The sequence below is a fragment of the Lepisma saccharinum genome, chromosome 29 (assembly GCF_977018435.1).
Source record: "Lepisma saccharinum chromosome 29, izLepSacc3.1, whole genome shotgun sequence".
NCBI lineage: Eukaryota > Metazoa > Arthropoda > Insecta > Zygentoma > Lepismatidae > Lepisma > Lepisma saccharinum.
Window position 1 is genome coordinate 17328373 of NC_139257.1, and position 17184 is coordinate 17345556.

Consider the following 17184-nt stretch of genomic DNA (forward strand, 5'->3'; position numbering starts at 1 on the left):
TTGTTCATGAAAGGTTGTAAATGAAGATAATTATTTTATAAGAATATTGATTGAGAGCGTTACCTCGTAGGACGAATTAAGTTGAAGTGTATAGAATACTGGCAGAAAAATTGCAGCATTTGTTATGCACACCAGTGTCATAGATAAAAGGACAATCCAGTATTGGGTCCCATAGACGTACATCTCCGCAGGAACACCAAGTAACGTAATCCCAGAAATGTAACTGGAATAAATACAGAAAGTTGTGTCATATCTTACAAGTAAAATTACAATTTGCTTTATAATTTTGTAGACATAATCAGTTAAAATATCGTAAAATGTATTTCACCATTCCATTTTTTTTTTTAGAAAATCCCACATGACTGATATGCTACTTGCCATAACCATTTGAATAATTTACATTAAATTCAGATGGCGGGCAGTTTGTGTAACGTGAGTCGGAGATGCATAACTTGGTCTCCTAGATAGGTCATATCCTATAATAGAAATTACGTGTGTATTTCAATACTTTTAAATCACTCCTGTGCGTAGGCTACATACACATACTATCGGAATAGATAAATTTCATGGTTCGTCACGTCATAAGTTTTATGTAATTATCTTCCACATATCCGGAAAGGAAAAAACAGTGTACAATTGTTTTCTAGAATTTTGTGAGACCCTTCACCGTACTAACACTAAAATCTCTGAACACAGAAAGCTTCCTATAAGAAAGCCTTCTCTGAGGTAAATGACGTCATCAATGTTTAGCGAAACGAAATTGACTCTTTAAAACTGACGTCTTTTTCATCTTCATTCTTATTTTACATTGGAATGAAAACACGTGTACTTCCTTAGTAGTACAACATTGTGTGACATGTGCCAAAATTTCGTTACTACACTCTATTCACTATGTTAAAACTCGGTCACTTTTCTTCCTATTACGACTGTGATGTTGGTTGCTATCCGTGGTCTAATGGTGCCTTCCCGTTTCATCGCTTCCAGATCCATCGCTTCTCGAAAAGTGGTCGTGGTTTGTCCTGATCCATCGCTCCTGATAACGAAAGTGTTCTTTCCGGGTCAGGTGTTCACGATCCATCGCTTCCGAAAATAAGGAAATGAACACTCACAGACAGAGGCGTCTCGTGAACACATGCGGTGCATGCTGCGCATGCGTCAATTGTGGGAAAGAGGACAGCTTGCTCTGCGACGACATTCATGAGCATTTCTACATTCTAATTTCTTTATATAGGAGAAGTATTTATTTTACACGAGAGCGCTCAACTAAGCTTATATTACATTTCTTGGATCTGAAGTGAAAGAAAGTATTAATTATTTTCCCACAATTGACGCACGTCACTTCAGATCCAAGAAATACAATATAAGCTTAGTTCAGAGCTCTCTTGTAAAATAAATACTTCTCCTATATGAAGAAATTAGAATGTAGAAATGCTCATTAATGTCGTCGCAGAGCAAGCTGTCCTTTTTCCCACAATTGACGCATGCGCAGCGTGCACCGCATGCGTTCACGAGACGCCTCTGCTCACAGAATGTATATAAAAATCTACAAAACTAAGAAACATTGTTACACACATAAATATGTAAAAAGAAGTAAATAAACAACTGAGCGTTTCGCAATAATAAATGCAAATAATAAGCAAATAAATAAATGAATGAACAGTAGGTACACAATAAATATAAAAAAATGTTTGCTAACCTAACCTACCCCAATAATTCTGGCATCTCTTTCACAATACATACTCATCAAACTGAAGAAACTGTTCTTCATCTGATGTCTTCAAGATGTTTCCCGGGAACTTGATGTCTCTCACTGAATTCACTGTCAAAGGAACTCCTAGGGATGTTGCACGAGCTCTATACATGATCGACTTCAAGCCTGATAGAGACGGCATGCTGGTGACAAACTCCAGACCTCTATCTCACTTGCATACAACTGACGCTTCTGGGGTTGATGGATCGGGAACACCTCACCCGGAAAAAACACTTTCGTTATCAGGAGCGATGGATCGGGACAAACCACGCCCACGTTTCGATAAGCGATGGATCGGGAAGCGATGGATAGGGAAGACACCGTTGTCCCACAAATGCTTCTTACTGATGATTTATATGCGCATCACTGCCATCTTTGGGTCACCCATTGCTATGTGCAATCAGAAAACTATGAACCTCGTGATGATGCGGTCTCAGTACCTGGCTATTAACGACATAGATATGGGGAATATCCCCATAGTCTTTCCTCCCATAAGATACTCGCTGGTGGTATTTTGTTTGCTGAAGAATCCATAGTAGACTCCAATAATTGCCGAGACCAGAAGCATGGCTACGAACACCAGGTAGTCTACCCAGTTGAAGTAGTGCACTTCGACCCCCATCTCATCTTCTGTTGAGTTCATCAAGCTAAAAGTAATGAGCATTCACTACATTAGTGATAAATTTAGAACGTGCACTTTATGAATTTTTTTTTAATATAAATATACTTGAATGAGATAGTTATGCTTGAGCTTGATTTGATTTTTAATAAATGTACTGTGGCTATTTGCCACATTCTTTTAATACAAGCACCCTTTAACAAATACAAAAACTAGTTCGAGCCAGCATTAAAGAAACGACATGCTCAAAACTATGAACTCTTGTCATGAACAAATTAATCACATTCAAATACTAAAATTCCGTGGCCTTTGATAACAGTTGATCTAAAATTACAAGGCTTTTCATAGCAGTTGAACTAAGATTACAAGGTTTTAGATACAGCTGAACTAAAATTACAAGGTTTTTGATAGCAGTTGAAATTAAATTACAAGGCTTTTGATAGCAGTTGAACTAAAATTACAAGGTTTTTGATGGCAGTTGAACTAAAATTACAAGGCTTTTCATATCAGTTGAACTAAAATTACAAGGTTTTTGATGGCAGTTGAACTAAAATTACAAGACATTTGGTAGCAGTTGAACTAAAATTATAAGGTTTTTTTATTGCAATTGAACTAAAATTACAAGGTTTTTGATAGCAGTTGAACTAAAATTAGAAGGCTTTAGATAGCAGTTGAACTAAAATTACAAGGGTTTTGATAGCAGTTGAACTAAAATTACAAGGCCTTTGATAGCAGTTGAACTAAAATTACAAGGTTTTAGATACAGCTGAACTAAAATTACAAGGTTTTTGATAGCAGTTGAACTTAAATTACAAGGCTTTTGATAGCAGTTGAACTAAAATTACAAGGGTTTTGATAGCAGTTGAACTAAAATTACAAGGGTTTTGATAACAGTTGAATTAAAATTACAAGGTTTTTCATATCAGTTGAACTAAACTTACTACATCCTTCATTAAAAAATATATATATATATATGGTTCTGTATTGAAGCACATGGACTGTTCACTCACATGGACAGAATTATTCTGGCTCTGAGTACATACGACGGACCCTCGTTAGCTTGAGAGAGGCTGTCTTTGGAGTAGCCCTTCAGACAAGGTCACCGCTTGCAAGTACAATCATGTTAATAAAACTTAATAAATGATGACAACTTAATCACAACTTAGATAGGAGTAGTTAAAAACTCACAGGCCACAACGTGTCTGCTTGAGATTTATAGGAGTACCTTAAACAGAAACTAGTAAAGTCGAACCTTGATAACTCGAACCTCAACATCTTGAATTCCTTGATAAGTTGATTTTTTTTGTAATCCCCTTGAATTGTCCATAACATTCAATACTAATTTTACCTCAACAACTCGAATAAAACCTTGATAAGACGAATTGTTTTACAGTATATGGGATGCCGTTCCAGCTCAATAACTCGAATGCAGAGTTTGAAAAACCTCTATGAGTTGAAGTTAAATTCTAATCATCTCTATAACTCGAAGTTTTAGTCGCACGGACCTCAATAAGTCGAAGTGTAGGGTGCGTAAGTACAATGTCAGGTGATCAACAATGGTGTCGGGACATACGTAGTGCCGACGTTCAGAAGTAAACTTTAGACCTCTATAACTCGAAGTCGGCGATTTTGGCCCTCAATAACTCGAACCTTAGTAAGTCGAAATCCTTGATACCTTGATTCCCCCCCCCCTCAAGTTCGAGTTATCAAGGTTCCACTGTATTTGGGGGGGAACTACTTGATTCCAACAACATCACAAATTACTTAATACTATTATAGCTCTCTCCACGAAAATAGACCAGTCAAGGTCGTATCTTCCTCTTGCCTCCTCCACACCCCTGCCCTCCGCTGTTGCCACTCTTCTTCTAAGCTGCTCAGTCTACACTTCACGCGTTGTACGTACGTATGTGGTTAATTTCGTCGGTTGAAATTGTTACTTATTGGCAACACTGTAGGTTGGTGGCGTGACCTTGACTGGAGTGTTTTCGTGGCGAGAGCTTTAGAGAGATTTTGATTGCTTTAAAAAAGATACAGTAGATGTTAACCTTTTCATTCGAGTCAAATACCAACTACGATCGCATTTTGTTCCGGTAGTTTACAAAATAAAGTCACAGTCCTTTCGTAAAGTCTTTCTCATTGAAAAGTATCCTATTTTTAAATAGGAAAGTAAATACCTAAAGCTGTAAAAATTATACTAGAATTATTGTTCAGAAAATTAATGGTCTACACGCGCCATATACCCGTGCAGATCCACCAACGGATGGCGCCACTGTACACTCTATAAATAAGCTTAGGTTTATATTAAACTGGTCTCGCCAAGTTAAGCATCTTACAATTACTTCAGTTCATTTACTGCAGTGCATTAACTCGTAATTGTTTTCAGAACTTACATGTATCTTAGGTGTGTACTGGGAGAATGTTCCTCGCGAGGTTTCTGTAATGAATTCACTTTCTGCTTTCAGAAGCCGACGTTTTGTTCAAAGTTTGCTCAGGGATTTTGTTTTGCTCCCAAAATGTCTCAACTCTAGATTTCTTTATCTCGGCTACCAGGTAACCTGGATGTGCAAACATACACAGTGTCCTTACGGACGCCTTCAGCTGAAGCGAGACGAATCAGAGTCATGACGTAGTGTATACAAACCTATAAGAAAGATTAGTATTTTTGGCAACAGTTAGTTATTGTTTTTGCATTCTATTTCAGGATTTTTCGAGCCTAATTTAAGGTTTTTAGAACCTATTTTCGGATTTTTAGAACCTATTTTAAGGTTTTTAGAACCTATTTTAAGGTTTTTAGAACCTATTTTCGGATTTTTAGAACCTATTGTAGGAACCTAAATGCATACTTTTTAGATCCTAAAAATCCGAGGTCTACTTATATCTCTTACAATCCGTCGGAATCGCTACTTGTAAATTTCAAAATACACTTTACCTCTTGCATTGAAACCGCCGCTACCAAATTTAGTGGAATTTAAAAGACAGGTGGAAGCTCAAAATGGCTGAATATGAGTAAAATCGATTATAGTGTTTCTGAACATTGAACAATATTTTTCTTTGAAAAAGTGGCCACCTATGTATTGTTGCCTCTTTACTTCAAAATGAAACCTATTTAATCTTCCTACTTCCATTCGTTCCCGAGATATGCACATTTGAAAATATCCTGTTTCGTAAAAATATACTCTTTTTATGGTTTTTTTTCACAAGACCCTTGTAAGGTGATTGGGGGTTCATAATAATAAGACCCACGCCAGTTCATAAACAATAGTCAACAAAACCTGTCTGATGGGAGTGGGACACGATCTTTTTTTTCCCAGCAAAGCTTTGAATGAAAACAGATGTGCTCCGCGCTATGAACCAAAGATGGCTGCCAACATAAACAAAATATATTAGACTAGATTAGCCAGAAGTGGCAGAAAGGCGACGTAAAATAAAGCAAATCAATCAAAAAATATTATAAATATAGTAATGTCCATTTTCCATCAACAATATTCATGCGTGGTATACCATACAGAATTTGATTCAAAAATGCAGTTGATGAAGAGACACTCCACAACTCGCATGTGAAGAAGTCAGCTTGCAATACACAAACAGTCAAAAGGAGTTAGGAATGAAAACACTTACAGGCCATGTTTGGTTTTGGAGCGTCACCGTCGCGTTGGCGGAGCTTGGACAGACTACGAGGGCATTAGCATGGAAAACCAATCCGTTTCACAAGGGAGTCTTAACGACACACTTCCTCTCCAAGACCTAATTTCGCGTTGCTTCACCCGTCTCCTATTTTCAAATAGGTCTTCCTCATCGCTGGCTTCAACCGTAGTCCAAGCTTCAATCAGTCTATCACCGCTCTTCAAGACTTCAAGACTTCAACCCAGAAATAATGTTTCTCGTGTTACCAGCAGGGTTGTGTAATTACGCGTAAAAGAAGGTTTTCTACATAACACGTAAATTACGCATAAAATACGCATAAAACGTAAATTACGCATAAAATACGCATAAAACGTAAAGTAGCGTGTCCCGTTTATACATATAATAAAGTTTACACTGTATATTAACGACCTCCCGTCGGTGTTTAATCACTGTAGGTATCACATCTATGCCGACGACTTTCAATTATACTTTTCTTTCCCTCCTCAAGAAATATTGAATGCAACCGAACGTGTAAACAACGACCTGAAAAAAATCAACAAGTGGTCTGTAGACCACGGCTTGCACGTCAACCCGACCAAAACCCAGTGTATGCTCGTAGGCTCCCCAAAGATTCTGAACAGAATTGACGAATTAAATCTCCCTAATCTTACGGTCAACGATAAACACTTGCCTCTCTCTACCACGGTTAAAAATCTGGGAATTACGCTAAACAATAATCTTACCTGGAGAGAACACGTAAACTCCGTGTGTAAAAGAGCTTTCGGTGCACTACACTCTCTTTACCGGCTTAAAAACTTCCTCCCCGAACGTATAAAAACCAAAGTTGTTCAATCTCTTGTTTTCCCTATTATTGATTACTGTGACACTGTTTACTCGGACGTTAATTGCGAGCAAGCTAAACGCCTTCAGCGAATCCAGAACGCATGTGTCCGCTTCGTTTTCGACATAAAATATTCCGAACATTTGACACCGTATTATGCGAAGGTCGAATGGCTGAAATTAAGTGACAAACGGATTTACCACAACCTAGATTAAATTCCCAGAAAGAAATGCGTTATACATTTAGCCCACGAAATATGCTTTCTATGTAGATACTGGTGTGTGAATGTGTGTGTTTGTGTGTGCATGTAGAAACTGTATTGCTTTTACTTTTAATTTCTTCTAAACTACATTTTTTCATTGTGTTAGTAAAAATAATGAGCAATGTACGTAATTAATGGTTAATCCAGGACTTGGCTGCTCGTATTCAAACTGTATTGCTTTAATTTTTATTTTCATTTTACTTTCATTACTTTATTTTTCTTTTATTATTTTCTTTTTCTTTTATCTTCTTTAATTTTTTAATTGTATACAATTTACTGCAAAAAAATGATCCCTGTAATTAATGGTTAAGTGGAAGAGAAGGCATTAATGCCTTAACTTCGCCATGTAAACAAAGTCGTAAATAAATAAATAAACTGTCAGAATGATGTCATTGTTGTTTCATTTTAAAGAATGACTCAGAATTTTTTTTTAGCAACACATTCAGTGGTAGTTGCGCATGCGCAGTAGCCAGAATGTCTTGAAAACTGATATTATCAGTTCCTTAGTAGCCGTTCGTCATATGGTCACCACAAGAAAAGGTGTTTTGTGTTTTAACGTTGTCTGAAGTGAAGTCTGTGACACTTGTGCAGAGACGATTTCGTGAACGTTATGGTTTAGGTGCTAAAGAAGTAGTTCCATCGTACATTTCAATAAAGAAATGGGAAAAACAGTTACGCGAAACTCGTTAGAGACTTGCTGGACGAGCATTTCAATAGAAAATGGATAGGAAGAAGTTCGAATTTTATTGAATGGCCCCCACGGTCACCAGACCTCACTGTGTGTGATTTTTTTTTGGGGGGGGGGGGTATGTTACGGACAAAGTTTGCTGTACGCCGGTTAGAGATTTGCAAGACTTGCATGAAAGAATTGTGGTTGTAGTAAGCAACTTTACCCCGCACATGCTTCAAAACGTGTGGCTTGAGGATGACAACCGGTTTGACGTTTGCCGTGCCACTAACGGTACACATGTGGAAGTACGCTAGTTTTCTTGATTTGTAAAAAAAAATTCTAAGTTGTTACATGTTTGTACAAAGTTTGGACAAAAAAAAATTGGTAAGTAAAAAAGTTGTGTTTGTGATTTTTTTTCTTTTATTATACGTATAAGCGGGACACGCTGTACGTAAATACTAGAATCAACCTAAAAATTCTATGCAATCATGTTTTTTTCGGTGGTTATTGTTATGTATCGCAGGTGGTAGTGGTAGAAAACAAAAAAAAAGGCTTTTAAAAAAAATCCTTCTGAATTTGTTTGTGCTCCTACGTTGGAAGTTTACAACCTGCCATATTCACATTCACATCATAATTAGCCTATGCAAGTGTATAATATGCATGAAAAAGAAATTTGAAGCTGTTACTAAAACTGAAATCGAATCCAAATAAATTGTCGACAATCGTTATGTTATGTTATATATACAAGTATTAGTGCAAGACGTATATATCAACAGGTTTATCAATTTTTAAAAATGTGTAAACAAACTCTTCTATTTTTAAAAAAAATCTGTTGCTGAGGGTGAGGGCGTGAGGTGGCTGTATAAAAAATCTTCAGGAAATAATGATTTTATGCTGAAATATGTACGAAAACTAAAGTTTAAAATGTAATACAATTAAAGAAGTTTTTTATATTATTAATTTACGAAAGAAAATTAGTTTTTTACATCTGCGTAGAAGAAACTGGTTTTCTACGCGAAGTAAATTACTAGTAAATTACGCGTAATTTACGTTAAAGACGTAACGAGTAAATTATCTTGCAACCGTGGTTACCAATCAGTACCAAGTATACCTCTTAGAACATTGATTCTATCTTACGTCATTAAATTTTAGAATAACATTTAATGGTAATTTAGAAACACTTCGTTAAAACCCAGTCTCAAACCACTGAATACTAATGTTAAGTCTAAACCACTAATTTTTACCACCTTCCCACAGGTCAGAGAAGTGTGTTGTTTCGCTCCAACAGAATGGTACACATCACCCGCTGAAAGTATGAAAAATATTTGGAATTGAGGTTACTTAAATTAAAGTTTCGTAATATGTTTCCATGGCAGAGTTTATTTCACCTTCTTATATGTATATTTAATATATATTCATTTGTAAATGAGAATTAGCGTTATAGAAATGAAAACAAGATAACAACATACATTAAATAACGAGATATGTCAAAGTCCATGTTCTGAAAATTTGCCCCTTCTGTAGCTATGTTTCTAGAATAATAAAATCAAGAAGTCAGGTGGGCAGGTCATGTGGCACGAATGGGAGAGGAAAGAGGACTTTACAGGATTCATGTTGGGAAACCTGATGACAAGAGACCTGTAGGAAGGCCAAGACGAAGATGGAGGGATAACGTTGAAATGAACCTAAAAAGAATGGATAAACCTTCGGGTTTAAGAAGGCTAGAAGGTTATTTAGTTAGAACCATGTTTCATAAGTTCATGTACATTTTATAACATCTACATTTAGTTTTGTAACCTTTATTAGTCATGTGGATGAGATTAACTTAACAACTGTGCCAAAACAGATACTTTTTAATATCCAATTTTAGACATCATGAAACTGTCGACACGATATTTCCTAGATATTCCTTCGTATTAGGTTGTGGAAAGGAACGCTGATTTTTATCAGCAAAATATCCCAAATGTCACTATCAGAAAATCGACTCCAAGACACTTTAGGTTGTCAGTTTTTGCTCAAGAAGAACAGCAAAGTTCAGTAATGCATCAAAGATCCACTCATGGTCTAAAACTACCACAACTATGATGCGATTCACTGTTGGAGATTTTATTGTTCTTCGGAATCACATACGTCATGGCAGCATTCTAATTTCAATAAATTAACAACGTTGCTGTTCTACGTTATCCACTACTAGTGGTTCAGGAGTTGTTGGTACAATCACAATTTTCTGTTAAAAGAAATAAAAAATTTAAATTATAAACATTGTAGACACTTCAACGGATATTTTCTCAAGAACGAACATACGTATAAGGTAAACCGGGGTATTGAGGACCACCAAATTGCTATTTCATTGAAGAAATTCATCAGGAGCTGTTCAAGAAAACACAAACAGGGTACATTCTGGAATGTATATTTTCTAGATTACATTAATGATAACACAAACGAGTAGGAATATAATGCAAAGGCAAAAACAACAATGAATTGAAAGGTAGGTTGTATGGTCCCAATTGCCCCTTTGCTGGGTAATGAGGACCAGCCAATGGGGTATTAAGGACCCGTCCGCTTTTGAATGGTACGTCCTTTTTTGAAACACAATAATCTTGAACTACGTAACACAAGTCTTCTTTGTTCATTCCAAAACCCCACTGAGGAAATAGAATGAAGCACTCCTCTAATTGTGATTCTTCTGCAGCTGTCAGTGCAGTAGACGTTCCAGGATGCGCTTTTAACTTCATGCAGCCGCTCAGCAGTTCTTTATGGCGTTTTCGCGCGTCTGCTTTTGGCTGGTTTCGTTTCCCGGTCTTAACTACGCAGCTTACACGCCATTTATGTGCAGAGTACTATTTACACAAACAAAAGACCGTGCACACGACTGGTGCGCCTGCCGCTTCGCATTTCATTGCGCTTTTTACGAAATTCAAGCACACGGTCCTTAATGCCCCGTGGTCCTTAATACCCCGGCTTACCTTAGTGTTATTCACAGGAGTATGAAAAATAATTAGTTTTAAATGATGGGCTTTAGAACTGTTACTCTCTAGAGAAGAAATTGTACACAACAAAATACAAAAATTAATCTTTCTAACTATTATTAGCCTTATGTACCATAAATAAGGATCCACGAAGCTTCGATAAACTTTGATGAAGTGCATATGTTTTTGCTTGCATCGTAAAACTAAGACATTTACTTATGTAAATTATGTCAATGAAACTAATAAGTTATTAAAACATCTATATTAGTCTCAACTCCAATTTCTCAACATCGTTCGTAGCATTTGTACTCAACACTCGTATCACCTTTCTGAATATCGTGCACATAACAGTAGAGAAGGGGAGAAAGTGAGTATGCGGAGCAGAACATTGCACACTGCTTCAAACGTCTGGTAGCTGCACTCACTTCCCCTCTCACAAGTTCATTGACCGAGGTTCCTCGAGTCACTACTTGCGCTGAGACTTGTTTTCGTTCGTTTGCTCCAGAGATTGCCGGGAGCTAGTTTTCTTGTTTGCAAGAGGGTAGGGAGCTCGCCCGACTGCCCCCTCTGGCACAATCGCTGTTAATTACCATATAAAATTGTTTCCATGATTTAGCATGATGCAAATGATGCTTCAGACTCGAAGTATAGCGGGAATATTCACTACTTCGGTATAAATGTTGATTTCACTCTGTAAAAACTAAAATTCACAAAAATCGAAATACGGGGTGGCCAGAATTAAAGTTACCCAACTCAGAACCTTTTGTAGCTTGTTTGAGGCATCGTAGTACTCTGAAATTTGGTAAATCCACTATGCAGACCATGGGGAAGAGGATAGCGATAAAAAATAGTTCAATTTTCCTCCACCAGGTTAAAATGTGGCGCTGTACTTCCATGATGGGCTGTACAAATAATCACGTTAAGTAATTTAGCCGAGTTATTAATTAGAAAGACATTTGTTAGTGGCTGGAAGTTGCGAGTAAATAATATCTCGTTTATTGCAAGATTGCAAGGTAAAGGCAAATCCATAACCAATTGGAGAAGTTTACGTCATTATTACAATCCATCATGGAAGTACAGCGCCACATTTCAACCTGGTGGCGGAAAATTTAACTTTTTTTCATCCTCTTCCCCATGGTCTGCATAGTGGATTCACCAAATTTCAGAGTTCTACGATGGCTCAAACAGGCTACAGAGGGCTCTGAGTTGGGTAACTTTAATTCTGGCCACCCGGTACATTTCTAAGTTTGCCTTGTAGCTCCAATCTGAAATGCAAGCGTATATACACCGCTGGCCAGAAATGTACTGAAGAAAGGGCATCTGGCATTTATAACAAATTGCCGACATGTGTGGCGGAGTGGTTGAGCGGGGGCATAGGTGTTCCTTGTGAGTGTCCCTTCATCAATTTCATCATATTACTCATACTCACCTTCTTGAGCCAAGAGTGGCAGAAAAGCAATGTAAATTACAAGGGGTGGCAATAAAGTTTCCGGATTGATTTTCTTATTCATTTCAGGCCACATCGACAACAAAGAGCTGGTTAGGATATTGACCTGTGGACTATCCTCTGCCTGCGCATAAACTTTTACGCACATGAGTGGAGCAGTCTGGCTGTAGCATTTGTTAGAAGCGGACCGTGCATCTCAGCTCGGTCGGAATCAAGTTAAGTTCGAAAGTGGATCAACTTGTTAATGTCACAAAACTTGGGAAATCCGCCACGGCAACTTACAATTAGTTGAAAGAAATTTGTGGGGATCAGTGTTTATTTCGCACACGAGTTCTAGAAGTTTAAAAAGGATAGAGAAGGCGTCGGGGACGATCCATGATCAGTACGCCCTTGCTCTTCGAATACTCAAGTCAGTATCGAGAAGGTCGCTAAAATTGGTCGTTGATTGGGTGCCTGAAGGTCAGACTGTCAATCAGTTGTATCTTAAGAATCTTTGGGGACCCTTCGTGGACGGGTGAGAAAATGGAGACCAAACATGTGAAAGAATGGCTAATGCATTCTTCATCATGACAACGTGCCAATTCACAACGCGCTACCTGTGAAGAAGTTTTTGTTAAACACAACATTCCAGTGTTGAAATGTTCACCGTACTTGCCGGACCTAGCCCTTGCGACTTTTTCTCTTCCCAAAAGTCAAGTCTGCACTAAAAGGAACCAGGTTCGAGTCTGTGGACGCGGTGAAAGCCAAATCGACGCGACTCTTGAACAACATATCAGAAAATGACCTGCAACGCTTCTAACAGTGGGGGATCCTCGTGGATTAGGGTAGGGATCGGGGAGGGGACTACGTTGAAGGGTACAATATTTCGATTATCTGATTTTTTCAATAAAAGAGTTACAGCGTGAGTCCGAAAACTTTATTGCCACACCTCGTAAACCAAATCAATCAATCAATTTACGCCGGCTGAATACTATTTTGTCATATGTCTATACTAAGTCTTCACGAGAGCTCATTGAAGTTGGATTTACACGTATATATATTTTGAATACACAACATGATTTGCGCAAACATTTTATTAATGTTCATAATTCACACCACTCAAATTCAGATACGTTGCTTCGGAACGTGACACATTAACAGGGAACAGATTTCATTTTCCAAACTTACGTGTTTCTCGAGCAATTTCTCCTCCACTGGTTGTTTCCTCCTCTTGGGCAGGAACCGGTGGATGACTGGAGTCAGGAGGTCAGGATCCACGTCAGCCGGGTCCCTGGCTCCCGTCAGGAAAGTGACTGGGATGCCCACCACGCAGGTTGTCAGGAGGCCGACCGCCGTGTACCACAGATACGACAGGCGATACAGCGGGAAGGGGTCGCCACTGTGGGAAAGATTGTTATTGAAACTAGATAATGGCGGTAAGATGAAGACTTTAAGCTGGAAACGGAAGTTAGTCAGAACTTCCGGCTTGTGAGGAATCGAGTTCGGTTATAATTTTGAATTATATATATATATATATATATATATATATATATATATATATATATATATATATATATATATATATATATATATATATATATATATAAAGGGTGTTTCCGGACTGATGATACAAACTTTCAGGGATGATGGAGAAGGGTATATGTATCAATTTGAGATAAGGAACCCTGGTCCGGAAACGACTTAGTCGAAAGCTATAAGCGAAAACCGGTGGATGAAGATGTAATATTTTTATTACCTACACAAGTTCCACAAGCTGGTACATTCACAACAGTTGTTCAAAGTGACGTCATCCAGCTTCTTTGCATGAATGACATCGTTGCACAAAGTTCTGGCGTATCCGTTGGAACAACCCCTGGGACGTTCGAACAATGTCACAGGCAGCGAGAATTCTTGCCAGGAGATCCTCTTCAGTCTCGACAGGTGTCTCGTACACAAGACTTTTCACATGACCCCACAAGAAGAAATCAAGTGGTGTCAGATCAGGTGACCGAGCTGGCCACGGAACAGCTTGTGAAACTTGTGCAGGTAATAAAAGTATTTCATCTTCATGCACCGATCTTCGCTTATAACTTTCGACTAAGTCGTTTCCAGACCAGGGTTCCTTATCTTAAATTGATACATATACCCTTCTCCATCATCCCTGAAAGTTTGTATCATCAGCCAGCCCGGAAACACCCTGTGTGTGTGTGTGTGTGTGTGTGTGGGTGTGGGTGTGTGTGTGTGTGTGTGTGTGTGTGTGTGTGTGTGTGTGTGTGTGTGTATATATACAGGGTGTTGCAAAATACCTGTTACAACGCTTGGGAGGTGGTTCGACAAGTAAAAACGAGCAAAAAATGTCATGTGAAAAAATGTCGAAATCGGCACCGTTTGCGAGTGACAGGCGTGCGAAAATCGCCTCACACCATGCGTAAAGTACAATAACTCAAGAAGGAAGAAAGATATCAATGTCGGAATAAAAGAATACAAACAAAATCGTGCCTGACGAATACAATGGTGCAGCAATTGAGGCCCAGTGTAAATTGCGCAAGGTGACTCTCAAAGAAAGTGGGGAATCCCGATGGAAAATATAGGAAATTTACTACTATTTTCTACATAATGTTGAGATCGGAATGTAGGCAGTAAAAAATGGCGACGTATGTCCACATGTCCCACTACTGCTGGGACACCGTCCCACACTCGGGAAATAGGAAATTCACTCGAAAATGACGCTATGCCGTCAAATTACGCTCAGATTGATTTCAGCTAATTGGTACAGAAAGCTCCACTAGAGGCGCTGTGAGTGTAGGTCACCTGTTACGTATTAGTGTTGGTGGATACTACGTAGAGACTGTAGTCGACCGTTGTTTTTCCTGTCTTGTTCTGCGTCTCGCAGCGTGGAGTTTAGTCTGGCGTGTGTGTATGGTTGAATTGCGCTAAGGAATACTGTACGTAGAGTACGTATTCCCGTGTTCTTTCTCGGTTTGCAACAACTGCGTGGACACCTGTGTGACATTACGTGGGTGCTAATCACGGTAGTTGTGATCCGTCACTCGGAGGGAAAGTGCCCCTGTTTCTGGGCAGTTCTCGAACAAGACAATGGTGGAGTACTCTACCCACGAGCTTGCTGATATGCATCTCGTTTATGGAGAGGCAAACCGAAACAGCCGTGAAGCACGTCGTTTGTATCACGAACGATTTCCCAATAGGCGATTACCAGCACATGCACTCTTTCAAAGACTTGATGCTCGACTGCGTGAAACTGGATCTCTACTACCCCGTAGGTGGGATTGTGGAAGACCCCGCACTGTGCGCACTGTGCAATTTGAAGAGGACGTGTTGGACGCGATACGAGACCGTCCTGACACCAGCACACGTGTCATTGCTCGTACTCAACAAACCCACCATAGCAATGTGTTCCGCGTTCTTCGAGAGGAGGGATTGCACCCATACAAATTGCATAAGGTGCACCACATACTGCCCACGGACTTTCCCCTACGCATGGATTTCTGCCAATGGTACGTGCAACAAACTCTTTCCATTCCAGAGTTCCCAACAATAGTTTTGTGGACCGATGAGGCAATGTTCACCAGGGACGGCATGTTCAATAGCCACAACAGCCACGTCTGGGATATGGACAATCCGCATGCAATCATTGTGCGCCATCATCAACATAGGTTCGCAGTGAATGTGTGGTGTGGCGTAGTAGGTGACCACTTGATAGGCCCGTACATTTTGCCATCTACTTTGTGTGGTGGGAATTATCGGGTGTTTCTACATGACGTATTACCTGAACTTTTGGAAAACGTGCCACTGGCAGGTAGACAACGTATCTGGTTTCAACACGACGGCGCCCCCGCACATTTCGACCGGGGAGCCAGAGCCTTACTCAACGATATTTTCGGCGATCGTTGGATTGGCAGGGGTGGACCTTTACCGTGGCCACCTCGTTCCCCCGACCTCACACCACTGGATTTCTTTGTGTGGGGAGAAATGAAAAGGCTCGTGTATGAAACCCCTGTGGAAAGTGCTGAGGATCTCGTTGCTCGTGTTAGTGCCGCTGCTGGTACAATTGTTGACATGCCAGAGGTATTTGCACGTACCAGACAATCAGTGCTTCGCCGATGCCATCTTTGTCTTGAAGTCAATGGCGGACATTTTCAACAACGTCTCTGAGTATACCGGTGTTTGTGTGAGCCCCTATCAGCACCACATAGTGTCCTTTAGTGAAAGGTACGAGTGAAGATGCTGGATATCGCTGTACTTCATACCGTCGATCTGCATGTGCGGAGGTTGTGCGCTTCTCAGTGGAATCCCTTCCAGATGTGCTGTGCCTGGAAATGTTACATGCCATTGTGTGCGTTTTCTCGCCATTCTCCGTCTTCATTCCTTCGAGGATTACCCACTTTCTTTGGGGAGCTCTCTTGTAGTATATGTACAGCCTAACGACATGTGGCCATTGTTTAACTTTTGTTTTTCGTACTGCAAAGTAGTGTGTCAACATTAAGGGATTGAAAACTTTTTTTTATGATTTTCCAGTATTTTTTTCCATTTGGGATGGTGTCCCAGCAGTAGTGAGACATGCGACAAATTGGTTTCTTTTCTTCGAACCGCAATGTGAACCGTGTACAACAGGAGATTTGCAGTTATTTTCCTATTTCCCGGGTGTGGGACGGTGTCCCAGCAGTAGTGGGACATGTGGACATACGTCGCCATTTTTTACTGGCTACATTCCGATCTCAACATTATGTAGAAGATAGTAGTAAATTTCTTGTATTTTCCATCAGGGGATTCCCCACTTTCTTTGAGAGTCCCCTTGCGCAATTTACACTGGGCCTCAATTGATGCACCATTGTATTCACCAGGTACGATTTTGTTTGTATTATTTTATTCCGACATTGCTATATTTCTTCCTTCTTGAGTTATTGTACTTTACACATGGTGTGAGGCGATTTTCGCACGCCTGTCACTCGAAAACGGTGCCGATTTCGACATTTTTTCACATGACATTTTTTCCTTGTTTTTA

The 17184-nt window shown here is 39.4% G+C and overlaps 1 protein-coding gene across 1 annotated transcript in view; it reads right to left on the reverse strand.

The window, feature by feature from the left end:
- The window catches only part of LOC145981411 (uncharacterized), a 79473-nt gene that overhangs the window by 31168 nt on the left and 31121 nt on the right, over positions 1-17184 (reverse strand). Inside the window, exons 14-17 of the mRNA XM_083114648.1 lie at positions 13350-13560; positions 4760-4821; positions 2191-2397; positions 64-223 (exon numbers count right to left, since the gene is read on the reverse strand). Coding sequence (XP_082970774.1) covers positions 64-223; positions 2191-2397; positions 4760-4821; positions 13350-13560 — 640 coding nt within the window. The remainder of the gene's footprint in view (positions 1-63; positions 224-2190; positions 2398-4759; positions 4822-13349; positions 13561-17184) is intronic.